General features: G+C 57.7%; 1 protein-coding gene across 6 annotated transcripts; it reads left to right on the plus strand.

The window, feature by feature from the left end:
* Window positions 1-149: 149 nt before the first annotated feature.
* CHD5 (chromodomain helicase DNA binding protein 5) lies at window positions 150-23,671 on the plus strand. Of its 6 annotated transcripts, none has more exons than XM_051637142.1 (42): window positions 152-275; window positions 1,329-1,498; window positions 2,950-3,129; window positions 3,383-3,501; window positions 4,023-4,261; window positions 4,594-4,718; window positions 6,304-6,427; window positions 7,706-7,872; window positions 7,951-8,172; window positions 8,541-8,738; window positions 8,818-9,029; window positions 10,162-10,293; window positions 10,587-10,695; window positions 10,993-11,184; window positions 11,268-11,468; window positions 11,840-11,977; window positions 12,297-12,418; window positions 12,935-13,108; window positions 13,657-13,798; window positions 14,006-14,137; window positions 14,551-14,668; window positions 15,062-15,186; window positions 15,792-16,023; window positions 16,107-16,232; window positions 16,364-16,536; window positions 17,244-17,418; window positions 17,820-17,912; window positions 18,222-18,310; window positions 18,478-18,611; window positions 18,693-18,837; window positions 19,325-19,484; window positions 19,626-19,705; window positions 19,818-19,947; window positions 20,534-20,623; window positions 20,977-21,114; window positions 21,231-21,339; window positions 21,473-21,605; window positions 21,842-22,037; window positions 22,218-22,381; window positions 22,461-22,575; window positions 22,692-22,740; window positions 23,023-23,671. In XM_051637142.1, exons 1-41 carry the CDS (start codon window positions 212-214, stop codon window positions 22,697-22,699), a joined length of 5,895 nt encoding a protein of 1,964 aa, XP_051493102.1. In that variant the 5' UTR covers window positions 152-211; the 3' UTR covers window positions 22,700-22,740; window positions 23,023-23,671. The 6 variants fall into 6 exon arrangements, with proteins under 6 accessions (XP_051493107.1, XP_051493106.1, XP_051493105.1 ...); XM_051637143.1 differs by having other exon boundaries at window positions 17,820-17,906; XM_051637144.1 differs by lacking the exons at window positions 152-275; window positions 1,329-1,498; window positions 2,950-3,129; window positions 4,023-4,261 and having other exon boundaries at window positions 3,424-3,501.
* The last annotated feature ends 1,370 nt before the right edge of the window (window positions 23,672-25,041 follow it).

The following is a 25,041-nucleotide window of genomic DNA, read 5'->3' on the forward strand; positions in this document are numbered from 1 at the left end:
AGGGGCGGGGCCAGAGCCCGGGAGGGGCGGGGCTCAGGGCGCAGGGGGTGTGGCCAGGCGCTTAGAGGGGCGTGGTTTACCCTTAAAGGGGCGGGGCCTGTGCCCTGGAGCGCCGCGGGTGGGCGGGGCCCGGCGGCCGCCATCTTGGCGCGGAGCGGGCGCTCCCGCCGCTCGGCAGCGCGGGGCGGGCAGCTCGCTGCTGCCGCCCGGTATGCGGGGCCCGGCGGCCGGCCGGGAGCTGCTGGGCGAGGCGGAGAACGAGGAGGACGTTTCTGGTAGGTGGGGGTCGGGCACTGGCGGCGGGGGCTGCTCTGAAGCGCGGCCCCGTCCGGGCTCCGCCTGGCGCTGCCCGCCCGGCTCGACCCCGTTGTCCCGGCGTCTCACGGACGGGCGGCGATGCCGCGGCAGCCGGCGGGGTGTGTCCGGGCGCGGCGGCCGAGACGAGCTGCTCTCGGGGCTCGTCACCGGGCGGGCTCCTCTGTCCTGCGCAGCCGCCTCGGGGCGGCCCCGGGAACCGAATCCCAGCCCTGCAACCCCGGCCCGTCCCCGGTTCCAGCCCCTCCCTTCCCGCGCCCCGGGGGCCCAGTTTCCCCCCCAGACATAGCGGGGACAGCTCCAGCGTGGCCTGGGGGCTGCTCCGGACCCTCTCCCCTGCAGCTCCCGGCACCGCCCGGTTCCCGCCATCTCCGGGTCCGGTGGAGCCCGGGGCACCTGCCTTGGCGCGGCTCGGGGTCAAACGAGCGATGTCCCAGCGGCTCTGGGGTGTTACTGCTGTATAAGCTCAGAAGCTAGGAATAAAAACACTGATACAGGTTCTAAAGAAATGCAGGGAGTGTATGGGATGCCGGGACTGTCGGGGTCTGGAGCAGGCGGTGGTGACAGGAGGTGAGAGCCTGTGGTGGGTGGGGTCGGTGCTTCTGCCCGGTCTGGGGTCCCTGACCTGGCAGGTGCAGCCCGGCCGGGTCCCCGTGGTGCTCCCCGCGTGTGGAGCGGTGGCACAGCAGCCTCCTGTGAGCCGTGGCACCTGCCCGATGCTCCCCAATTCCCTGCGGGCGTGGGTCAGGGAGTGCGGGAGTGGCCCCGTGTCCCTCTCTCCCGGGGGCAAAGCTTCGGCTGCCGGCGCCGCGAGGGTTGTGTGTGAGTGGCAGCAGGAGCGAGGAGAGGCAAGAGCCTGCCAGGGCCCTTCGAGGGCAGTGGAGGGGCAGGTGCTGGTGCGAGGGTCTCCAGGAGAGGCCACAGAGCCCCATGTCCTGCAGCCTGGTGCTGCTGCTCGGGTGTGCTCCTCCAGGAGGCTGAAGGTAAGCCTGGTGTCCTGTGTGCCTGTGCAGCCCCTCGGCCTGACCCTGAGCTGGCCCTTTTGTCCCCAGAAGAGGATGATGGGGTGCTGGAATGCCTGGAGGAGTTTTTTGCAGAAGAGCAAGTGGTCGTGCAGAAAAAAAAGAAATCCAAGAAGCTGAAAGATGGCAAGGCTGCGAAAGTCAAAAGGAGGAAGAAGGAGGTGAGGCTGCAGGCTCCTTCAGGCACCTCTGGGGTGTCTGTGGGTGAAAAGAGGGGTTGTTACTGGGGTGTTCCCTCACTGAGCGAGTGCTCTCCTGGCCCTGGGAGGTCACAGAGCCAGGGCAAGAGCAGTTCTTGTCCAGCCTGGAGGCTCTGGGGTGGGAATCTGCCCTATGGAGGTCTCTGGAGCATGGCTGGGGGATTATGCAGCTGCCCGGCCCCTGGGAGGGGTTCAGCTGGGGTGTGTGTGTTGGTGTGTGATGGCACCATCCGTCCCTGTGCCTTTCTGGGGAGAAAAGAACAGGCTGAACAGCGAGTGCATGTTTTTTTTTATTAATGCCTTGTGTGGGCAGTGTTAACCAGCCTCTCTTCCGCCTGTGGGAGACTGTTCCCTTGTCTGTTGGCGCCAGGGAGAAACTGGTGCTGTTGCTGTTGGTGGGCACCAAGCAGCACCCAGGCTGCCTCTGGGGCGAGGAGAGAAAAAAAGGTGTGGGGGGCTTGAATAGCACTTCCTTTTCCAAAACTCCTCCTGCAGGGTTTTGAAAGTGGACTCACCCCTGGCGAGAGGAAAGGTGGGAGTGAGGTGGAAGGTGGTGATGTGGGGCCACGACTGAGTGACACCTGGCAGTCCCCGTGGTTTTATCACAGACATGGGGCCCGAGTGCTGCTGTGCTTGGGCGGGAATTGCCCGCGCCCGCCGCAGCGGAGCCGGGGGGGGGGATCTGTGCGGGAACTGACTCTGGAAAAATCTGCGTAAAATCACCAGGCTGCGGTCTGAGCCTCAGCGTAGGGAGATGAGGGTCCTTGTCAGGGAAGGGAGCGGAGAGGGGGAATTTCAACCTGTACTGCAGCAGTTACCATGGCAACCAATGATTCCGTGCCAAATTACAACTGTTTATAACCCTGCCGAAGGAAAGGCTGGGCTTGTGCTGAGCCGAGAGGGACCAGCGCTCCGTAATGGCCGCTGAGCCGGAGCACGGCCCGGCAGCCGCGGGGCCGGGGCGGTGCGAGCAGCTCCGGGCCGGGGGGGCAGCGGGGGGGGGGCACCGGGAGGAGCACCGGGAGGGCACCGGGAGGGCAGCGGGGCGGGGGGCCCGGGGTGGCCGGCGGGCGGCGGGTCCCGGCGCTGTCCGCGGTGCTGAGGGGGCAGAACGGGACTGAAGGCTGGAGCAGCCCCTGGTGCCCCTCGGACCTTCCCGGCCCTGCAGCCCTTGGACCCGCAGGGCCCCGGCAGCAGCTCCGGGGGAGCCGCGCTTGGTTCGGGGCCGCTCTCCCGGTTCTGTGTCTGCTCCGCTGGTCGGTACCTGAGGCTGCGGCGCCCGGGACCGCGGGAGGGCAGAGCAGGAGCCGCCTGCGCTCTGGCTGGTGGCAGCAGCTGCCGGGTGCTGGCGGGAGGGTTTGCTGGAGAAGGGGCAGGCCCTGCTCATTCTCCACTGTCGGTTTCTGTGTTAGGGAAGCAATGATGAAATGTCAGACAACGACGAGGAGATCGAGGAGAAATCAGAGAGTGAAGGGAGTGACTATTCCCCCAACAAAAAGAAGAAGAAAAAACTGAAGGACAAGAAAGAGAAAAAGCCAAAGCGAAAGAAGAAGGATGAGGAAGAGGATGACAATGAGGATGGGGGTTTAAAGGTACCAAAGATTCCTTTACCCCCAGCTGGTGCCATGTTCATTTGTTTTTTGGAAGTGTGTGAAGCAGTAGTTTATGAAGCTCTTGTGCAAGTTCTGCTTTTTAAATTGCAGAAACAAATCCCTGTGTGTTGCTGGCTAGGGAGAGTGTTTGATACAGAGCACAGCAGAGACCCAGCCTTGTCCTGATCATCTGTGGAGCTGCAGTCAGTTTTGTTAATGATAAAACTCTGTAAATCTCTCTGTAAATCTACAGGAGCCCAAGAGCTCAGCCCAGCTGATGGAGGAGTGGGGCCTCGATGATGTAGATTACATTTTCTCAGAAGAAGATTATCACACTCTGACTAATTACAAGGCTTTCAGCCAGTTCCTCAGGTAGGTCTGGATGGGGCCTTGGGCAGTGGTTGAGGTTTGGGACTTGATTAGTGAAATGGATAAAGTTGTGAAGTAAATTCTGCATCATGAGTTTATTGTTGCTTCTCCCTGCCTGACTCAGACCTTCAGACTCCCATCTTAATTGCAGGATTATCTGGAAAACAGCTGCAGCATTTCTCTCTCCTTTTCCTGTCTCCAATACCCCATTTTTGCATGTGTTTATTTGAAAAGTTTCATGAGAAAAATTGATTAACAATAATGAATTTTCGCTTGTCCTGCGAGCTATTCAAAACACAGTGGGTATGTCAGGGAAAGGGGCTTCTGGGGAAGTTGAGGCACCCCCTTTTTTGGGTGTATTTAAGAAAGCTCTGGATGCTGCTGCCTGTCCCGTGGCACTGCAGCTCTGAGGCTGGTTTGGGCACCCTGGGTGCATGTCTTGGGCTGCAGAGCCAGCACACGGCGGGCTGGAGCAGCAGAGTGTTCTTGTTAGCGCCCGGGCTTCCCTCTCCCCTGCCCTGCAGGCCTCTGATCGCCAAGAAGAACCCCAAGATCCCCATGTCCAAGATGATGACCGTGCTGGGTGCCAAGTGGCGAGAGTTCAGCGCCAACAACCCGTTCAAGGGCAGCTCGGCGGCAGCGGCGGCAGCGGCTGTTGCTGCAGCTGTGGAGACGGTGACGGTGTCCCCGCCGCTCGCCGCCAGCCCCCAGCCCCCCGCCCTGCCCCCTGCCGTCAGGAAGGCAAAGACCAAGGAGGGGAAGGGTAGGTGCTGGCCCCGGGGGGCTGAGCGGAGGGGCTGCTCCTGCTCTGGGGTCCAGGCTGGTGAGGGTCTGCAGGGCAGTGGGTCTGGTCTGGCCAGATGAACCCGCGGTGAGCTGAGCGCTGTTCTCTGAGGGGGGAAGGAGGTCAGCGATGGGAGATGCTGGCGCTGAGGCTGCAAGTCTTTCTCAGAATAAAGGGTTCGTTCCCCTGGCAGTTGGGTGGAAGGGGCTGTCTTCAAGGCCCACTTGTGAGGAGCAAGCCAGCTGTACAAACCTGCAGCAGCTCTGGGGGGCAGCTCTTTGTAGGGTACCAAACAATCTTTGCTTCTCCAGGTCCAGGTGTGCGGAAGAAAATCAAGGGCTCCAAAGATGGGAAGAAAAAGGGGAAGGGGAAGAAGATGGCAGGCTTGAAATTCCGGTTTGGAGGAATCTCCAGCAAAAGGAAAAAGGGCTCCTCTGTGAGTATGTGCTGTGTTCTGTGGTGACCTTGGGTGTGGGTGGGGAATGCTGGGACAGCCCTCCCCTGGCAACCTCCCTGGTGCAGGGGGATCACAGTCATGTTTGTGCCCTCCTGCAAGGTGGTTGTCTCCAATCAGCACTGATCTCCCTTTGATGGAGAGCTGTGTCCAGGCTCAGGTTTGTAAAGATGTGTCTGGGCACAGCTTCTGCTGAAGTCACATAGCCATGGTTCCTTCCAGCAGTGAGGTTGTAACGCCACCGTTTCACATGGCATTGGCCAAGGTATTCCTCAGGGCTCGCGCTGCAGCTGAGCCCCATGTCAGAGAGAATGACTGAGTGCTGTAATTCTGTTGGCATAGCTGGCTGCGGGTGTCTGCCATCCCATAGCACAGCCCAGGGGGGCTGGAGCTTCCCTGCTTGTGTGCTGTGCTCTTGTCAGCACACGGGTATTGGGCATGTTTTAAAGAACAGCAGAGCATCTTAAGGATCAATCTCCTAAATAAGTATTGAATGGGTGGGGGACTCTTGTCAGTTTTGATAATATCGATCAAAATCCCATTAGTTCACCCTTATTGCACCTCACTGTCTCTCTAGTTCACAAAACTCAACCTGTGTGTGAGTTCCTGGGTGTGGCAGAAGCTGAAGCAGAGGGGCTGTGTGAGGCAGCTGCTCACTACTGTGCTTTTTCAGTGGCACATCACAGAAAATTCCAGGTGCCCCCTAGATCTGTGCATTTCCCTTCCCATGAGTTCCAAAGAGCTTGGGCTTGCTCCTGCACCTGCAGCACCCAAGTAAGAGTGTGCAAATTGGGGGTTTGTGAGTGTAAGTCTCAGAATAAGCCGTCAGATGTGCTGTGAGATTTGGATGCTGTGGGACGCGGAGCCTGTTTAACTCCTTCCACATTTTGAGGAGGGTCAAGCAGGAATGACTGTGTGTGTGCAAGCAAACGGGCATTGGGAGAGGGAGCAAAGTTCTGCCCAGGAGTGGAGAAGAGGCCCTGACAGCCCGGGAGTGGGAGCAGGGTTTGTTACACCCTGGATAATGTTGCAGCAGCAGGGGTTGCTGCTGGCTGATGCCTGCAGGGTGCTGAGCCTGTCCCGGTGTGCCCAGCCAGCTGCACAGCCTGGTACCTCAGTGCTGCCTGGGAAGTCCAGCACCTGCCTCTGGTCAGGGACTTGGCATCTTGATTTGCCTGTTTGACACGTGTGTGGAGGTTTGCTTGGTGGGTACAGGTCAGCAGTGCTGGGAACAGGATGGGCTGTCCCTGTGCTGACAGTGCTGGGTCATGGCCCTTGGGCTGTGGTCTGAGCCCAGACCTGTGCTGGTAGGTTGGGGGTCCCGAGGAGGTAGTTTTCCTGTGGCACACTCTGTGAGCCCCGTCTGGCATTGCCAGGATCCTGCTGGCTCTGCCACCAGCCCTGCCAGTCTGTCCACGTGGAGGGGAGTGTGTCCCAAGGAGCCCAGCGCTGCTCTGTGTTCACACCTGGATTCACATGGGTCTCTGGGGATCTGTTGGCTTCTCCAGGAGCTGTCGCTGGGATGTTGGTGCCTGGACTGTGTGTGCTTTGGTTTTCCCTTCCACAGAGTGAAGAGGAGGAACGGGAGGAATCTGACATGGACAGTGCCAGCATCAACAGCTCCTCCGTGCGCTCCGAGAGCTCGGCTGGCCTGGGGAAGAGAGGGAAGAAGAGGAGAAAGAAAAAGAGGAGTAGGCCATCCTTTGTACTCTGTTCCTGGGGATTTCCCTCTTCAGCTGGGTGCTTTCCTGGCCTTGTCAGCTCGGGGCTGTGCCTGGGGCTGGCTTGTTGGGGGAGAATGTGCTTGTGCTTGTCTGTGTGTGGGGTGCGAGGTGCTGAGTCCCCCTCCTGCACCCTTGGCAGGATGTGGTGTGGGCAGTAGGCACCAAACTTCCAGAGGTTGTGAGGCTTCCAGGAAAGTGAGTGTCTGAGAAGCAGCCCCTGGAGAGATGTGGATTGTGGCAGGTTCCCAGCAGAGCAGGCCAGGGAGTGGGGAGAGCAGGGGCTGTGTCTGCGTGAGGTGGAGCAGCAGGTCTGTGGCAGCCACGCCAGAGGAAGGAGGTGCAGCTGTGGGGCTGTGTTTGTGTGCATGTCCCTGAATCCCTCCCATCCGGATGGATTCAGTGGGATGGGACCTCTGTCCCTGCCAAAAGCAGCCCCCCCACGTCGAGCTGCCCCAGCTGGGCCCAGTGCTGCCCTGGCTGCCTTCCCACCTTGTGTCCATGTTTGGGATGAGATGCTTCAGGTCCAGGTGCAGCTTTTGGCTTCCCAGCTTTGTCAGTGGGTTTTTGGTTCCAAGCAGTGGAAGGACAGCTCTGGGCTGGGCTGTTAGGGTGTGGTGCTGGTCAGTGGGGCGGGGCTGCCCTGTAGCTCCATGTCTCCAGCTCGGTGCTCCTGGAGGAGCGGGAGGTTGGAGGTCTGTGTCAGGAGTTTGTGACAGAGCTGGGAATGCAGACAAGACATTCCAGCACTTGCAAGGCCTTGTCCCTCCCTCATCCTGTCCATGCTGAGGGGTGAGAGCTCCTGCATCTGCACTAGTGAGCACCCAGGAAGAGCAGAGTAGACCCAGGAGAGGAGTCCTCCTCCTCTTCCTCCTCCTTCTCCTCCTCCTCCTCGGCCGTGTCACCCTTGCATGGTGCGTTTGCAGTTGGTGGTGCTGGTACCTGGGGAGGTTTCTCTGACTGGCCTCCCTTGCAACCTCTCCAGGTTCTGGCATTCTCCATTGAGAGCCTGAAGGAACCAAAGGATGATACAGTGTGGAGAGAGAGAGACAGAGGTGAGATGATGCTGTGTGCAAAGATGAACTGCGGTGCTGAGGGACAGAGAGGCAGGGGGACGTAACAGGAGGGGTCCCAGGCGAAATGCTGTCCTTGTTTCCTTAGCTGTATCGTAGAGGATCGAGTGTCCTGTTGCTTCCCAGGAGAGCTGGTGGCTCTGCCCTCTGACTGTGCCCTGTCCCTTGCTTGCAGTCGAAGAAGGGGATGGCTATGAGACGGATCACCAGGACTACTGCGAGGTGTGCCAGCAGGGCGGGGAGATCATCCTCTGCGACACCTGCCCCCGCGCCTACCACCTCGTCTGCCTGGACCCTGAGCTGGAGAAGGCCCCCGAGGGCAAGTGGAGCTGCCCCCACTGTGTGAGTGGGGTTGGGGTCTGGGGGGATGAGCTGGGTGTGGCGGAGACCCTTGGCAGTACGCTGGGTGTGCCTCCCCAGGAGAAGGAGGGCATCCAGTGGGAGCCGAAGGAGGAGGAAGAGGAGGAGGAGGAAGGCGGTGAGGAGGAGGAGGAGGATGACCACATGGAGTTCTGTCGGGTCTGTAAAGATGGAGGGGAGCTGCTGTGCTGTGACACCTGCCCCTCCTCCTACCACCTGCACTGCCTCAACCCACCACTGCCTGAGATCCCAAACGGGGAATGGCTGTGCCCGCGCTGCACGGTGAGTGCGACCGGCCCACAGCCCTCCCTGGAGGAGCACTGCTGCTAGCGGCACTCACCTGAGGGCCCTGCAGGGCTCTGCTGCCTGTGCCATCATCCCGTGGGGATTTCTGCTTGCTGTCCTGCTGGATTTTGGGTGGGATGTCCAGCCCCATTTGCTGCATGGCCAGTGAGATGGGTGCAGGCAGGGGCTGGGACTGCTCAGGTCACCCCTTTTTACCCCGCTTGGCTCCCCGTGCCCAGGGGTGGAGCCAGAGCCCTGGCTGTGCTCTCCCTGCATGCCTGCATGGCTGCCGAGCCCCCTCCCGGCAGCCCCTGCCTGGGGGCCACCTCACTCCTGTGCTCTTGCCCCTTTGCCCCTCTGCCCAGTGTCCCCCCCTGAAGGGCAAAGTCCAGCGCATCCTGCACTGGGCCTGGAAGGAGCCGCCGGCTGCTGTGCTGCCTGCCCTGGGCACGGAGCTGCCGCTGCCCCCGCCGAAGGTGCTGGAGGGGATCCCAGAGCGCGAGTTCTTTGTGAAGTGGGCCGGCCTGTCCTACTGGCACTGCTCCTGGGTCAAGGAGCTGCAGGTGAGCCAGTGCAGGGTTGCCGTCGGTGTCGCGGTGCCCCTGCCCAGCCCGCGCTGAGCGCCGCTCCCTCCCGCCGCAGCTGGAGCTCTACCACACCGTGATGTTCCGCAACTACCAACGGAAGAACGACATGGATGAGCCACCCGCCTTTGACTATGGCTCTGGGGATGAAGACAGCCAGAGGGAGAAGAGGAAGAACAAAGATCCCCAGTACGCCAAGATGGAGGAGCGGTTCTACCGCTACGGCATCAAGCCCGAGTGGATGATGATCCATCGCATCCTGAACCACAGGTCAGGATTTCCCCCCAGCCACCTGATGGGCGTGGGGAAGAGAAAAGCGTGTGCCAGGGTGCCCAAGTCCTCAAACACTGGCACTGAACTGCTGCAAGCCAGGGCTGGGAAGTTCTTGCCATCCTTCTGCACATCCAAAATCTCAGGCAGGTAGAGTTTCAGCTGCTGGCTTGCCTTGACGTCTCCGTCCCCTTGGAGGTTTTCTCCCAAGTGGAAGCCAAGGCCAGGAGTCAACTGATGCCTTATTTTCACTTCTGCTACATTGTTTGTTAAAGATAGTCCTGGTAAATTTTCCCAAAGGGGGCTGCACAGAGTTGTTCCACTCTCCCAGACATTGTTTGGGTCCCTGTGACAGCCCAACCATTCCCTACATTTCTGCCACAACCTGGTGATGGGTCTTGTGTCCATTGACTCTGCCCTGAGGCTGCTCCCGTGTCCGTGCAGGCCACTTGTTCCCTTGGGAGCCAGGCAGCCCCTCTGTGCTCAGAGGTGAGGCACCAGCAGGGCTGTGCTAGTGCCACCCCCTGCCCTGGTGCTGGGGGGACGGTGCCCAGGAGAAGGGCTGGAGCAGGTGGCTCCCTTAGGACATCAGTGCTTCTCTGCTGTAGAAGGAGTTTCCTGCATATAAACCGTGCAGATGGTTTTTACATTGAGTGGCTAGAGATTCCTTTTTGTGCAATTTTTACATTGCAAGTGGCAACTTGAAATTTCAAGTGGCAACTGTGTACAGGCTGCTTGGCAGGAAGTAAATGAAGCTGCCTGGCTAATTTTCACACAAGCTTTACATGGTCTGCTAATAAGGCCAGGGGCTTCCCCTGCAGCTGTATCCATAGTGTGTTAATGCATTTTTCCTTGTAAGCAAGACTTAAAGGGTGGTGAGTACTGCAGGAGGGGAGTGCTGGTATTCATCCAATTGAGATAAAACAGGAGAACGAGGTTTAGTGGAGTGGAGGAGCCTTTACAGCTTCATGATTTAACACATTTCTGCTGGAAAGTGTCAATATGTTCTTCTGTCTCTGCTGGTTGTTGTGGGTTGTTGGTGACAGTGGAGGGTGGGAGCAGGTTCTGTCTCACTGCTCCCAGGGGTCCAAGTGCAGTTTCCCTGACGGGCTGTTCTTGCCCTGTGTTCCAGCTTTGATAAAAAGGGAGACATCCATTACCTGATCAAGTGGAAAGACCTGCCCTATGACCAGTGCACCTGGGAGATTGACGAGATAGACATCCCCTACTATGAAAACCTAAAACTCCTCTACTGGAACCACAGGTGATGGTTGTGGTCTCACTGCACTTCAGGGTGGCTCCATGTACTTCTGCATGTCTGTTTTGAGGGAAAAGCACCATGTTCTGATAAGACTGCAGTTCTTCACTGGTGGTAATTTTGTGTGGACTGTTGGGAGGGGAAGATGATCACTCCATGAGTGCCTGTGCTGAGCGCCTGTGCAGAGGAGCTGCCATGGGGAGAGGCAATGGAGTCTCTGAGGTGTTTCTGTCCCTGGGCATGGGGATGGGGACAGGAATGGCCACCTGCCCTGTCCTGACGTGCCCTGGCTGTTGCAGGGAGCTGATGCTGGGGGAAGACACACGCCCTCTGAAAAAGCTGAACAAGAAAGGGAAAAAGCTGAAGGAGGAGAAGCTGGAAAAGCCTCCGGAGACCCCTCTGGTGGATGTGAGTAGGAGTGGGGGGAGCAGCATGGAGGTGTGCAGACCTGGAGAGAGAGAGAGGGAGGTCTTGCCCCCCCCCCCCGTGGTGTTTTTCTCCTTCAGTTCCTTCCTGGTTTGTTTTATTTTTTATTCAATGCTCTGGGTGGCTTTGCTGGGAGGAGTCTGGGGGGTTGGCTGTGTGGGGATCTTGTCTGCATCTCTCTGGGGGAGCGGTTGGGTGTCCAAGTCTTCAGAGACGTGCCTGGCTGTGGAGAAAGGAGAGTTGGTTCTCATTGCTTTGCCTCCTGCTCTGTCTCTTCAGCCTACGGTGAAGTTTGACAAGCAGCCGTGGTACATCGACGCCACGGGGGGCACGCTGCACCCCTACCAGCTGGAAGGGCTGAACTGGCTGAGATTTTCCTGGGCTCAAGGGACAGATACGATCCTGGCTGACGAGATGGGGCTGGGCAAGACTGTGCAGACTATTGTGTTCTTGTATTCCCTGTACAAGGAGGTGAGTGGGGTGTCCAGCTGGCCCCGAGGTGGTCAAGAGCTGCCTGGTATGGAGGAACAGTTTGGAATTTTTCTCCCTGGCAGGGCCACTCAAAAGGGCCGTATCTGGTCAGTGCTCCTCTCTCCACCATCATCAATTGGGAGCGTGAGTTTGAGATGTGGGCACCCGACTTCTATGTCGTGACCTACACAGGGGACAAAGAGAGCCGGTCGGTCATCCGGGAAAATGAGTTTTCTTTTGAAGATAACGCCATCCGGAGTGGAAAGAAGGTTTTCCGGATGAAGGTGGGAGCAGGGGTTGTGCCCTGCCCAGTATTTACCCAGTGAGAAGGGGAGAGAGCAGAAGTTGACCTGGAGAGGGAGGTGGGTGAGGTCCCTGGTCAGGAGGTTTTCCAAAGAGAGAGGTTGGCACTGTTGACAAGAGCAGGAGAGTTGTGATAAGATTGAAAGATTCCTGCCAGACCCTTTTCTGTTTTTGTAGTTCCTGCTTGGCTCTAATGTTCAGAGGGATTTATGACTCCTTCCCCAGCCCTGTGTTCTGGGCACTGTGGTGCAGGCAGCTCCCTTGTTTCTCCTTGGGTTACATCAGCAGCAGCAAAGCTGGAGATCATTCCCTGTGCACTTATCCAGGCTTTTCTGTCCCTCTGCTCCTCCAGAAGGAGGCCCAGATCAAGTTCCATGTGCTGCTCACCTCCTACGAGCTGATCACGATTGACCAGGCAGTTCTGGGCTCCATCGAGTGGGCCTGCCTGGTGGTGGATGAAGCACACAGGCTGAAGAACAACCAGTCCAAAGTAGGTGGCAAGTGTTGGTGAGGGATTTTGGTGTGGCTGGTGCCACAGATATGAGACCCCAGCAATGGGAGTCTGCTGCTCTTTGCTTTCCTCCCTGAGAACTGGAGGTTGTCCTTACCTCACCCAGGCTCTGCCTGGACCCGTGTTTTGGTGGATTTGCTGTGTTTAATGTCCTCTGGCATTAAAAATCCTTCATTAGTGGGAGAGGCAGCAGCCTGGCCCTGCTCTGCCAGGGGGGCAGGTCCCTGCGCAGCCTGCGAGGCCCCACAACTGACCAGCTCCTCGAGCTCTTTTCACTTGCCCTCTTTTGTTTTTCCAGTTCTTTAGAGTATTGAACAGCTACAAGATCGATTACAAGCTGCTGCTCACTGGGACTCCTCTCCAGAACAACTTGGAAGAGCTCTTCCACCTCCTCAATTTCTTGACACCCGAGAGGTTTAAGTAAGTCGCGCTCGTTCATCGTGGAGCCCAGTGGGACCTGAGTGGCTCTGCAGAGGTTTCCAGCTGGCAGGGGCTCTGGGAGCCAGGTCTGTGCCAGTGTCACTGATCTGTGCTGGCAGCCAGCGTCACCCTGTGGGCAGTCACAGCAGCTACACGCACAGTTTGTGTAACCCCAGAGTTATTCCCGTGGACCTCTGGGCCCTGGGGGTGCCTATTGCCATGCTCAGTCAAGAGATGTGGGAGAGAGGAGCGAGAACCTCTCTCCCCTTCCCTCTCTCTGAGGGACAGAGCTGCTCTGGGCAATTTGTTCAGACCTAGTGTTAGTGCATTTAGGGCAGATTTCCCCCCAGCCAGCCATGCTGCTCCTCACTCTTCTCGGGCACAGGCCGGGGAGCATCACCTCATCGCAGCCTGTGAGAGCTCTGCCTTTGTCTCCAAGTCACAGGGAAACAGGGGTCTTTGCTCTGGCCTGTCCCCTTCTTGCTCAGCATGGGGTGGTTCTGGCTGCCTTCACAGCAACCTGGAAGGGTTCCTGGAGGAGTTTGCAGACATCTCCAAGGAGGACCAAATCAAGAAGCTCCATGACCTGCTGGGTCCCCACATGCTGCGGCGGCTCAAGGCCGATGTCTTCAAGAACATGCCAGCCAAGACAGAGCTGATCGTGAGAGTGGAGCTGAGCCAGATGCAGAAGTGAGTGACTCCAGCACAGCTCCCTGGGGCTGGCTTTGCCCCCCCACTCATCTGCAACCTGGTGAGGTGCTGGGGTGCGTTTCTGGGTCTCAGACACCCCACTGTCCTCCAGCCTGCTGCTGGAGGGCTGGAGAGGTTAATGTCCCACCTGGGAGTACGTTCAGCCTGGACAAACTGGGCTCTGAGCAATCCTGGCTGCTCAGGGAGCCTTTGGTGCCTGTGCTGGGGGCACAGAGTAACCACAGAGGCTGAGACCCCTCCTCCTGGCCTGGGCACTGGGGCACCACAGGGGCAGCCAGCTCGGCTGGCCTCGTCCCTGCTGTCCCAGGGATGCTTCCTCAGCTCCTTTGGGTTTGGCCTGACTCACTCAGCTTCAGCAGTGACTCTGCCATGGTGGGACTGGCAGGGAAGGCTGTTTGTTAAAAACATCCAAATGTCCCTTCTGAGGCTGCGGTGGCACAGGTGGGGTTTGGTTGGGTGCTGTCCTGTCAGTGCCAGTCCCCATCTGGCCTACTTAACACGGTGTTTGTCCCATCCTGCTCCTGTAGGAAGTACTACAAGTTCATCCTGACAAGGAACTTTGAAGCCCTGAATTCAAAGGGTGGTGGGAACCAGGTCTCGCTGCTCAACATCATGATGGACCTGAAGAAGTGCTGTAACCACCCGTACCTCTTCCCTGTGGCGGCCGTGGTACGTCAGCCGGGTTTGCACCCGGGAGACGTTTCTCAGAACCTGGTGTGAAAGCTGCTGGGGGGGCTGTTCCCGTGGCCCTGCTTTGGTTGTTGGTGTGGGTTTTCATGCGAGTGGTTTCAGACAAGGATTTTGTCTTCAAAACATGAATTTCTCCATGAAGTTCACGTGTTCTCCTCAAAGAGGCTAACCTGGATGTCTCTGCAGGAGGCCCCGGTTCTCCCCAATGGATCCTATGATGGGAATTCTTTGGTCAAATCGTCTGGGAAACTGATGCTGCTCCAAAAGATGCTGAAGAAGTTACGGGATGGGGGTCACAGAGTTCTGATCTTCTCCCAGGTGAGTGTAGGGAAAGGACATTTTTGGTTTTGTTGTATATGATAATTTTGTACTAGGAGCAGATAGAGAGATGGAAGAGCTGGTGGCAGTTTATCCCCCAGATGGTGCAGCAGCCATGGCAGTCACGATGGATGGACTGTGTCCCAGCTCTCTCCCAAGGGCCTCCCTGTAGTGTTTAAAACCTCTTTTATTTCTGGATAAAGAGAGGATAGCAATACTAGTGATTCCCTGGTGTTGACAGAGCTGCCAGTAGGAGACACGAGGCGAGCCTTGCTCCTCTGGCATTGGCTGTTGGTCATGCTGTGCCACTGGCTGTGCCACCACCTTGGGCTAGGGCAGGTCCCTGGGGGACACGGGGATGCAGGGATCCAGGCTGTGCGGAGCCGGGGGTGCCAGGGTCTCCTCGCCTGCAGATGACCAAGATGCTGGACCTGCTGGAGGATTTCCTGGAGTACGAAGGGTACAAGTACGAGCGGATCGACGGGGGCATCACGGGCGGCCTGCGCCAGGAGGCCATCGACCGCTTCAACGGTACCTGCCGGGGGCGGGGGGTGCCCCTCGGGCCTCGTGCCGTGCTTGGCGGGTCCAGGTTCCCGTGGCACAGCAGCAGCTTCCCTGTCGTTGGGCCCTTGAGCTGTGTCCGCAAAGAGCCCCAAGCGTGCCCGCAGCAGACTGCCTGGGTTGGGGCTCCTGTCCTGCCCTTCGAGGCCTTGGTGGGTGATGGAGCTTCCCTTTCAGCTCTGGGGCTGCGTTTCCTCCAGTACCTGGTCTCAGGAACAATGGGTTTCACTCCTTGGCTCTCCTGCCTGTTGCTTCTTGGCTGAGACAGACGGTTCCTGCTGTGGGATCCCCAAAGCGTGGGTTTGCACCTCTCCATGTCAGCTGCCCTGCTTTCTCCCTCACCGTTGGGTTTGTCTTTCTCAGCTCCTGGTGCTCAGCAGTTCTGCTTTCTCCTCTCTACCCGCGCTGGCGGTCTGGGCATAAACCTTGCTACGGCCGACACGGTCATTATTTATGATTCTGACTGGAATCCCCACAATGATATCCAGGTTTCTGACTTTTCCTTTACTTTCCCATAAAATAAGAACCTCTATAGCGCTGTCCTCTTTGCATGCCTTGCACAGGGAGGTCCATTTCTTCTCTTGAGAGCTGCCCACACTTTCTGCAGTATTTGTGGGGCATGTTTCTGCTCAGCAGCCCCCTTCAGCATCCACCAGCCTCACCCCAGCCTGGCTGTGGCACAAGAGAGACCTGACATGTAAAACTGGCTCTTTTTCACGGACTCCTCTCTTCCTCCTGCTGCTTCTCTGCAACTGGGAGCCCCCTCTTCTTCTGGGGAGCTTCCACTTGCATTTCCAAAAGCCCAGGGCGGACCCTGGCTGGAACTGCCCACCAAGGTTGGGATAGCAGCTGGAATGGGCAAGCAGCTGGTGAAAATAATGGAAAAGTGAAGAGAAATGCATATCCCTCCCATGCTCCCCAGCCCAGAAGAAGGTCCTCTCCAAAGCTATGTCCACTGTTGGCATCTGTTTGTGCCAGCCTTCCCTTTCCCAGGGCCCTAGGCGAGAAAACGTGCTGCTGCAGGGTAGTGGATCAGCCCCCTTGGCCAGTCTGACACTGAGCCAGCTGCAACAGAGCTGTCCTCTGCCTGCAGGCGTTCAGCAGAGCTCACCGCATCGGCCAGAATAAGAAGGTGATGATCTACCGCTTCGTGACCAGAGCCTCTGTGGAGGAGAGGATCACCCAGGTGGCCAAAAGGAAGATGATGCTCACCCACCTGGTTGTCCGCCCGGGGCTTGGCTCCAAGTCAGGCTCCATGACCAAGCAAGAGCTAGATGACATCCTCAAGTTTGGGACAGAGGAGCTCTTCAAGGATGATGTGGAAGGTGAGGTCGAGAAGGTGCTGGGGATGCTCAGCACAAGGTGGGGCCCTGTCCCAGCTGCTGGAGCTCCTTCTCTTCTCCTGCAGGCATGGTGTCCCAGGGGCAGCGGATCGCTGTGCCGGAGGGTGTCGCCGCTTTCTCTGACACGCTGTCAACCAAGGGTGGTACAGTGACTCCTGGCATGAAAAAAAAGCATGGGGGCACCCCACCAGGTGGGTACCCCCTCATGTTGGGGTGACCCGTCCCCCTGGCCCTGTGCCCCACCCATGCTTGCTTGGCTCTGGGAGTGGGCTGCCTCCAGCACTGTGATTTGCACTCCCATTCCCCTCCCTTTGCCCTCCAGGTGACAACAAGGACGTGGATGACAGCAGCGTGATCCACTATGACGATGCTGCCATCTCCAAGCTTCTGGACCGAAACCAGGATGCGACTGATGACACGGAGCTGCAGAACATGAACGAGTATCTCAGCTCCTTTAAAGTGGCCCAGTATGTTGTGAGAGAAGAGGACGGTGTGGTAATGTGATCAGTATCATGTCTTACGATCGCACCTCTTTGTACCTCCCTCTGTTTGTACTCCTTCCCCTCCCTTTCCTGTTCTGTGAGTGTTTCAGCACAGGGAAGAGCTTCTCCCCGCTCTCCATCCGTGACTGCCAGAGGTTGTTCTAGACCTGGGGATCCTGGGGTTGACAGGACCACCCACAGGCAGAGGAGGCACAGTTGTCTTTGTCCTGTGCAGCCCACAATGCCAGCCAGGCTCTGTCCTTGCTGGCACAGAACCTCATTGCCATCAGAGCAGCTATAGGTGCCTTCTTCTGGAGGCTCTTTCTGGCAGACTGGGGCTTGGCACAGTATCACCAATGTGCAGGGCTGCTGTCATTGATTTTCCCAGACTGGACTGTTTCTCTTGTCTCTCAAGGAAGCCAGTCACAGGCTGCTGCTCTGCGAGTCTCTGCAGACCTGTTGTTTCCCCTCAGTGTGAGCACGGGCACCGCGGGGCAGGATGGTGGCACTGTTCAGGTGGCTTCATTGGGGTGGTGGTCTCGGCCCTTTGGAAGCCTTGCACCAGGGTCAGCATGTTTGGGCAAAGGCCCAGGAGCCAAATTCCAGCCAGTGGCTCAGTGCCCTCCTCCCTCTGTCCCTGGGGTGCCCTTGGAGGACAGGCAGCAGGGTGAGCAGCTCTGTTCCTGCCCCATCTTGAGCCCCTTGTCTCTTGCTTTGCAGGAGGAGGTGGAACGTGAGATCATCAAGCAAGAGGAGAACGTGGACCCTGACTACTGGGAGAAGCTGCTGAGGCACCACTATGAGCAGCAGCAGGAAGATCTGGCCAGGAACTTGGGGAAAGGGAAGAGAATCCGCAAGCAGGTCAACTACAACGACACTTCTCAGGAGGACCAAGGTACAGGTGCAGCCCCTCAGCTCCGGGCCGGGCAGCAGGCCCTGAGGAGCTGCACAAATAGCTTCCCAGAGGGACGTGCTGGCTGCGGTAGAGTTTGCTGGGCGTTTCTCTGCTCTTTGTTTTTTTGTTCTGTATACTCCGCTTTTGCTGGAAAAATTTAGGAAAAACATGTCTGTGGGCAAAATATTTCAAATAGGGTTTTTTTCTGTATAGAAGAACACTTAATTTTGGAAAGCCTTGGAATGTGGTTTCCTGCTTGCTGCGTCCCCCTCTCCCGCTGCCTCCTGGTGGATGCCCATGGCAGCTGTGGGCAGGGTCTCACCTGTCCCACATGTCACTCCTGGGAAGGGTCCCATTGTCCAGGCACTCTTCTAAGCTGTGCTCTCCCTTGGGATCCACAGAGTGGCAGGACGAGCTCTCTGACAACCAGTCGGAGTACTCCATTGGCTCTGAGGATGAGGATGAAGACTTTGAGGAGAGGCCAGAAGGTCAGAGTGAGTTCATGTGTTTGATTCTCCCTGGGATTGTGCCCTGCGGGAAGCCCCAGGTGCTCAGGTGCAGCAGGAACGTGGGGATGGGCTGGTGCACTCCTGGTCCTCACGGTGGAGGGATGGGACCACAGGTACCCAAGGGCAGGAGGGTGCCCTGGCACAGGAGGCTGGTGTGGTGGGTGGATGGGGCTCTGCAGCCAGGGCTGCTGCTCTGCCTGGCTCTGCTCCCCTCTGGAGGGAATGCATGAACCTTCAGCCATCCTTCCTTATTGCATGGGGTCCTCCCTCATTGAGGCTGCTTCACTCCTCTAGGTGGCAGGAGACAATCCCGGAGGCAGCTGAAGAGTGACCGGGACAAGCCTCTCCCTCCTTTGCTGGCAAGAGTCGGGGGGAACATCGAGGTGAGTCAAGAGCAACGCAGTTGTGCCAGGGCTGCCCTGGGCCCGTGGGCTGGGCTGCTCCCTGCCCAGTGGCCAGTACGCTAGTCCTGGTCCTGCTGCAAGGCTCCAGAGTGCCCCACGCTGCCGAGGCTGTGGTGTGGTCCCAGCAGCACCTTGGGTCCCTGCAGGTTCTGGGCTTCAACGCCCGGCAGCGCAAGGCGTTCCTGAACGCCATCATGCGCTGGGGGATGCCCCCCCAGGACGCCTTCAACTCCCACTGGCTGGTCCGGGATCTGCGAGGGAAGAGTGAGAAGGAGTTCAGGTGAGCCAGCCTGGGCACGGGGCAGTGCCCTGGTGCTGGGTGGCAGCGGAGGCTGTGGGCTGAGGGCTGCCCTCCCCGCAGGGCCTACGTCTCCCTCTTCATGAGACACTTGTGCGAGCCGGGGGCGGACGGCGCCGAGACCTTCGCGGACGGCGTTCCCCGGGAGGGGCTGTCGCGCCAGCACGTGCTGACTCGGATCGGTGTCATGTCCCTAGTAAGGAAGAAGGTGGGTGAGTAAAACTGTAAATGTGCCGTTTCAGGTGTGTTGGGAGATGTTTGGGGTTTGATGGCTGCTGAGTGCCTCTCGCCAGGGATCCCCCGATGAATCCAGACACATCTGTTTTGGCCATAAGTGTACAGGTGACAGTAATGCAAACTGCCCTTCAGACCCTGCCTGGGCAGCCTGTGCCACGGCCTGACAACCCTTTGGGGAAGAAATTGTTCCTAATATCCCCTGGTGCAGCTTGAGGCCGTTTCCTCTTGTTCTATCGCTTGTAACTTGGGAGAAGAGAGCAATCCTCCCTCACTCCAGCCTCCCTTCAGGCAATAGTCGAGAGTGAGAAGGTCTCCCCTCAGAGCTGCAGCCCCAGCTGTCCCTGGCAGGGTGGGTGCAGCTGTCCTGCCACAGCCTGAGCAGCCTGGAGACTCTGGCTCTGCAGCACCGGGCTAGAGATGCTGTTACTGTGTCTGACTGGGTGGCGTGTCTGGCCCAGGTCCAGGAGTTCGAGCACGTCAACGGCAAGTACAGCACCCCTGACCTGATTCTCGAGGGCCCGGAGAGCAAGAAACCCAGCGAGGTTGTGTCTTCAGACCCCAACACCCCTGTCCCAGCCAGCCCAGCACACATGCACATGGGATCCATGGCCCTTGGAGGTAGATGTTGCTTTCAGGATTCCAGGGGACAGTGGCTTTTGGCTAGCTTGGGAAGGAAACGGGGCCAAGACACCAGAAGGCCTGGCAGGTGCCTGCCTACCTCAGTCTCTTAGTAGCTCCCTGGCTTTGCTGTTGCTGCAGACAGAACAGAAACACAGCTCGGGTTCCAGGAGGAAAAGGAGCAAGTGGAGCAGAAGTCTAGGAAGGTGTCTGACAGCCAGGTGGGTTGGCTTCTTTCAGCATCTCCTCTGGGAAGCCTTCTCCTAGCCTGCCTGGCACCGCAGGGTGCTCCCCGAGGAAGGGGCTGATCTGAGGTGGGGCCTTTGTGTTGAGGTACCTGTGAGTGCTGAGAAGGTGGAAAGTGAAGAGTGCCCTGAAAGCTGCGAAAGGAAGGAGAAACTGAGGGAGGAGAGGCAAGAGGAGAGCGAAAAGGCTGAGCCTTTTCCTGAGCCCATGGCAGAAGGTGAGTCTGTGGCTCAGATGAAGGTGATCCCCCCACGCGTGGGATCCCCTTGGCCGTTCTGGAATCTCTGTGAGGCTGTGGCACCCAGCAGAACATCCATTTGCACTGAAGAAGTTCTGCAGCTGAAGCTGTGTGGAGGCCAGGCCGTGCCCCTGCCAGCCTCGGGTGTACTGGGGCTCCTCATGGACCAGCAACCCTCTGGGGGGAGACACCAGCCCTTGCACCTTCTTTGGGACTTTACCATCTCTGTATCTCTGTGAGAAGCCTGAATGTCACAAGGTCCCACAGAAATTCTTGAAAAAATGGAGTTCAGGTTGTAAATGATGAGAAGTGCTCATTTTGGGGGAACTTTGTGTTCCTAGCAATATGTTCCTCCAGGCATCTCATGAAAGAGGGAAAACTAAGTTTTCTTGGTAGAGTCACAGAATCTTAGCAGAAGAATATTCTGTTAGAAGTTGTTCAAATGCCTTGAACATACAAACAATACAAACTTTACCCTCAAAGGGAGAATCTATCTGGATAAGTTGTTGTTCCCTGAAGAGTGTTGTGCAGGTCAGGCTGCTCCCATGTTCTGTTCCCTCTGCAGATGAGGGAATTCAAGAGAAAGAGAAGCCTCTGGAGAAGCCAGAGCTGAGCAGCAGCCCAGGAAAAGGGGAGGACAAAGAAGCCAAACCAGGTGAGGGCTGAGGAGCTGTGGGGCAAGGAGCTGTGCAAAGGGTCTCAGCAGCAGGCTGGGTGCCTGGTGAGGGAGTGTGGCCATGGGGTGATGGCCGGGACGACTGGCAGTGTCCGCAGCAGTTGGTCCTTGTAGGGAGCAAGGCCCCGCTCCATGGGCACTGCTGCGCCTGCTGTGCTGACTGTCAGACCTGCTGGCAGGAGCAGGTGGTGGCTGGTGTGGCACTGGTGGTTTTCCAACTGTGGCTTGAGCAGGCTGGGGGTTCCCCTGGCAGCTGCTGGGGCAGGGATGGCACTGGCCGGTCTTCTGGCGCAGTGTGATTGGACTGGCACGACGTGTTGTTTGCCAAGCAGAGGACACCAAGGCAGAGGAGAAGGAGCAAAGTGAGGCTCAGCAGAACGGCGACAGAGAGGAAGAGGAGGATTGCAAGAAGGACGATAGAAGCCTGAACTTCCGGTTCATGTTCAACATTGCAGATGGTGGCTTTACAGGTAGGAGCAAGAGACAAGGCGATGGCTGTTGTGGCTGCCTGGGAAGTGTCATGGCTCGCCCTGCCTGGTGCCATGTCCCCAAGCCTGGCCAAGCTGTCTGGCCTCTGCTTCCACAGAGCTGCACACGCTGTGGCAGAACGAGGAGCGGGCGGCCATCTCCTCCAGCAAGATCTATGACATCTGGCACCGCCGGCACGACTACTGGCTGTTGGCTGGGATTGTCACGTACCTTTTGGCTTGGTGGGAGAGGGAGCTGGATGATGACACGGTGACAGGGGGCCCGGGGTGTGGTGTTGCTGGGGGTGGGGGGCACACTGTTGGGTGGCCAGTTCATCCCTTGACCCTCCCTCGGCACCAGCCACGGCTACGCCCGCTGGCAGGACATCCAGAACGACCCACGCTATGTGATCCTGAATGAGCCCTTCAAGTCAGAGATTCACAAGGGGAACTACCTGGAGATGAAGAACAAGTTTCTTGCCCGTCGGTTCAAGGCAAGTTGCAGGCCCAGGTCTGGGGAGTCCTGGCCAAGAGGTCAGAGTGGCACTCTGACGGGAACACGGGATGAGAGGAACATGAGGGCTCAGCCTGTTCCCCCAGGATCTTTTGGGTTGCTGGGCAGAGGGTCTGCTGGCATGACCCACCACCTGGGCAGCCTGACCTGCAGAGTGGTGCTGGTCTGTGCTGGTGCAGGGTCTGGTCCTGAGTCTTTCCTTCCTGTCCCCTCCAGCTGCTGGAGCAGGCTCTGGTGATTGAGGAGCAGCTCCGCAGGGCTGCATACCTGAACATGACCCAGGACCCCAGTCACCCAGCCATGGCCCTGAATGCCCGTCTGGCTGAAGTGGAGTGCCTTGCTGAGAGCCACCAGCACCTCTCCAAAGAGTCCCTGGCTGGGAACAAGCCTGCCAATGCTGTCCTGCACAAGGGTGCGTGGGGCTGGGAGGGGTTTGCTGTCCCGGCCGTGGGAAAACACAGCCAGGAGGTTGTTCCCAGCTTGTCATCCCTCGGCCAGGAGCTGCCTGCTGGAGCTGGCTACTCCCTGGGGCTGGGACTCTGGGGGTCTGGTGGGTGTTGTCCCCCCAAGTGCCACCTCGCTCTGCTTGCAGTGCTGAACCAACTGGAGGAGCTGCTGAGTGACATGAAGGCTGACGTGACGCGCCTGCCCTCCATGCTGTCCCGCATCCCGCCCGTGGCCGCCCGGCTGCAGATGTCGGAGCGGAGCATCCTCAGCCGCCTGGCCACCCGCGGCGGGGACCCCCCTGTGCAGCAGGTCAGCGGGGATGGGGATGGGGAGATGGCAGTGGGGCTGGGGCTGCAGCTTAGGCTCTCCTCCCTCCTTTCCTCCCCAGGGCTCCTTTGGCTCCTCCCAGATCTACAACAACAACTTTGGGCCAAGTTTCCGAGGTCCTGGCCCAGGTGGAATCGTCAACTACAGCCAGATGCCTCTGGGGCCCTACGTGACCGGTAGGTCGGGCCTCGGGGGCACAGCCCTGGGCAGAGGGACTCAGGGTGCAGATTTGAGGGGCAGGAGTGCGGCCAAAGGGCAGTGGGTGAGCCATGCTTGTCCTCTCTCTCCACAGATATTTAGCTGTTCCCACCAGTTCCCCTGCAGCCCCAATCCCAGCTGAGGTGAGGTTGTGCTTGCTGCTCTGTGCGGGTCTCATGGGGACATGTGGGTGGGTGGGAGCTGTACGGGGTCTCTGGGCTCCCTCCCTGGTGCTGGGATGTGGCCACTGGCTCCAGCGACCACAGTGGGTGCTTGGAGCAGGGGCAGGATGCTTCCCAAAGCCCTTGGCTGGGGGCCAGCGTGCTCCCGGGGGGCTGATGTGCTCCCCCCTGCCCCTAGTTTGGCGCGGGGCCAGCCGGAGCTGGGGGGCCGGAGAGCTGACGGCCTCTTCCCTCTCCTTGCAGCAGTGCTGGGGTTGCCCCCAGCCGAAAGCCACCCTGGTGCTGGAGGAAGGGCCAGGACACACCAAGGCATTGCCTGGGTGGACAAGGAGCTGCTGCCAGGCTCCACTCCTGCTTCAAGTGTGCTTTGCCCGCCGCGTCCCCCTGGCATGGCCGGGACGGGGACTCGTTTCCGTGTACATTTTTTGCACTTTCTTATTGAAGACTTGAAGAGTTTGTCTGGGCGAGGGGCTGAGCCAGGGTGGGAGGGGTGACGTGGTGTTGGTGTCTGGTTTTGTCGCTGTATGTGGGGTGTGAGGGGAGGCCAGTAGCTGCCCATCTTCCTGGTCGGGTCCGTTTCTGCGTCCTTGTGGTGTTCAAGCAAGTGCCAGTGCCAGTGCATGCCTGCCGCCGGAGCGCGGCCGCTGCCCCTGCTGCCGCTGGACCCTGGCACTGTCCCGGCAGCAGGACCGGGCGGGGGTCCTGGCATGCTGGGCTTGGGGCCCATGGGTGGAGGGAGGTGACAGTGGGATTCAGGATGAGGAGCCTAGCGGTGACACTGGTCTCTCTCTGGGGGCTGCCAGCAGCTGTGCCCATCGCCCCCCGCCTTCCCCTCGTGCTGCGTCTGTCCCCGTGTCTGTTCTCTGTGGTTTAATAAATCCCTTCCGAAGGAGGCGGTGGGAGCCTGGCGGGGCAGGGTGGGGAGGGAGCGCGGGGCGAGGGTCCCACTGAAGGGGCGAGGGCGGCTGCGCTCTGTGGGGCGGGGTGGCCCTGGGGGGGTCCCAGCTGCAGTCACAGCCCCCATGGTATCCTGCACACCCACACGCAGGGTCCATCACTGCTCCTCTGCAGCCCCCAGCCCCACTGTGTCCACGTGCTCCTTCTGCAAACATGGACAGACACAATGTGTGTGTGTGTGTGTGAAGGTGTAGACAGGTAGGTTGTAATTTTTACCTGGGTGCATACACCCATACCTATATGTACATATATCTCCATGATCTACATACATATGTATGTGTGCAGCTCCACAGCCATATGTAGATGTGTGTGGATCTGTACATGTGCACATTGGGCATTGTTCATAGAACTGTATTTTTTAGATGGGTGCATGTTCATATACATCCTTACAGAAGCACACACAGGAAATAGGTATTTAAATATAGGTAGGGCTGTACCTATGCAGGTGTGTCTGTATACACATCTGTATATTTTTATACATGCATATGCAATGTATTTGTAATTTTAATACGTGTGTGCTCCTGTGTGTGCTTATGTACAGGAGTCTGTGCAGACATAGGTATGGGCAGATAGACGTGTAGGTATGGACATACAGACGTTTACGTAGGTGTATTTACACAGACATTATCTCTGTATGTACGTAAATACATGTTTGTAATTTATAGATGTGTATATATACATGCATAACACACTTAGAGGTATATATCTACATAGATGTATCTATATGGATATGTAGGTATATAGGTCTGTGTATATATACACACGTGTATTCATAATTTTTATATATTTACACACAAGTGTAAATATGGATACAGATGGAGATGTATAGATACAGCTACACATACAGAGTATACATACGTGTATGCACAGATACACATATATATTTGATTTTATACATATATGAGTATATATATGTTTATATATGCATACAAACATCTATGTAGTTCTGTAGAGATCAATAGATACATATAGATATATATGTAAAGATGTGTAGGTAAATGGTCATATGTAAAGCGGATGTGTGTGTGTGGTTGTGCATAGCCCCCCCAAAACACACCTGGATAGACAGATGTGTGAGAGGGTTCATGTATCCTGAGAGAGACTTCTGTGTGTATGCATGGAGCTACAGTTTGGTACATAAATTTACATGAACATGTATGTTTATGTGGGTATATGGGGTCATGTGTATATATGGCAGGTGTGTGTTTGCACAGAGGGCTCAGAGATTTTCTCCAGCTATAGCCAAATTACAGATATGTAGATGTATATATAGGCGTATGTTAATACGTATAGAGCTAGGTATTG

Source organism: Apus apus, chromosome 20, assembly GCF_020740795.1.
Source record: "Apus apus isolate bApuApu2 chromosome 20, bApuApu2.pri.cur, whole genome shotgun sequence".
Taxonomy (NCBI): Eukaryota; Metazoa; Chordata; class Aves; order Apodiformes; family Apodidae; genus Apus; species Apus apus.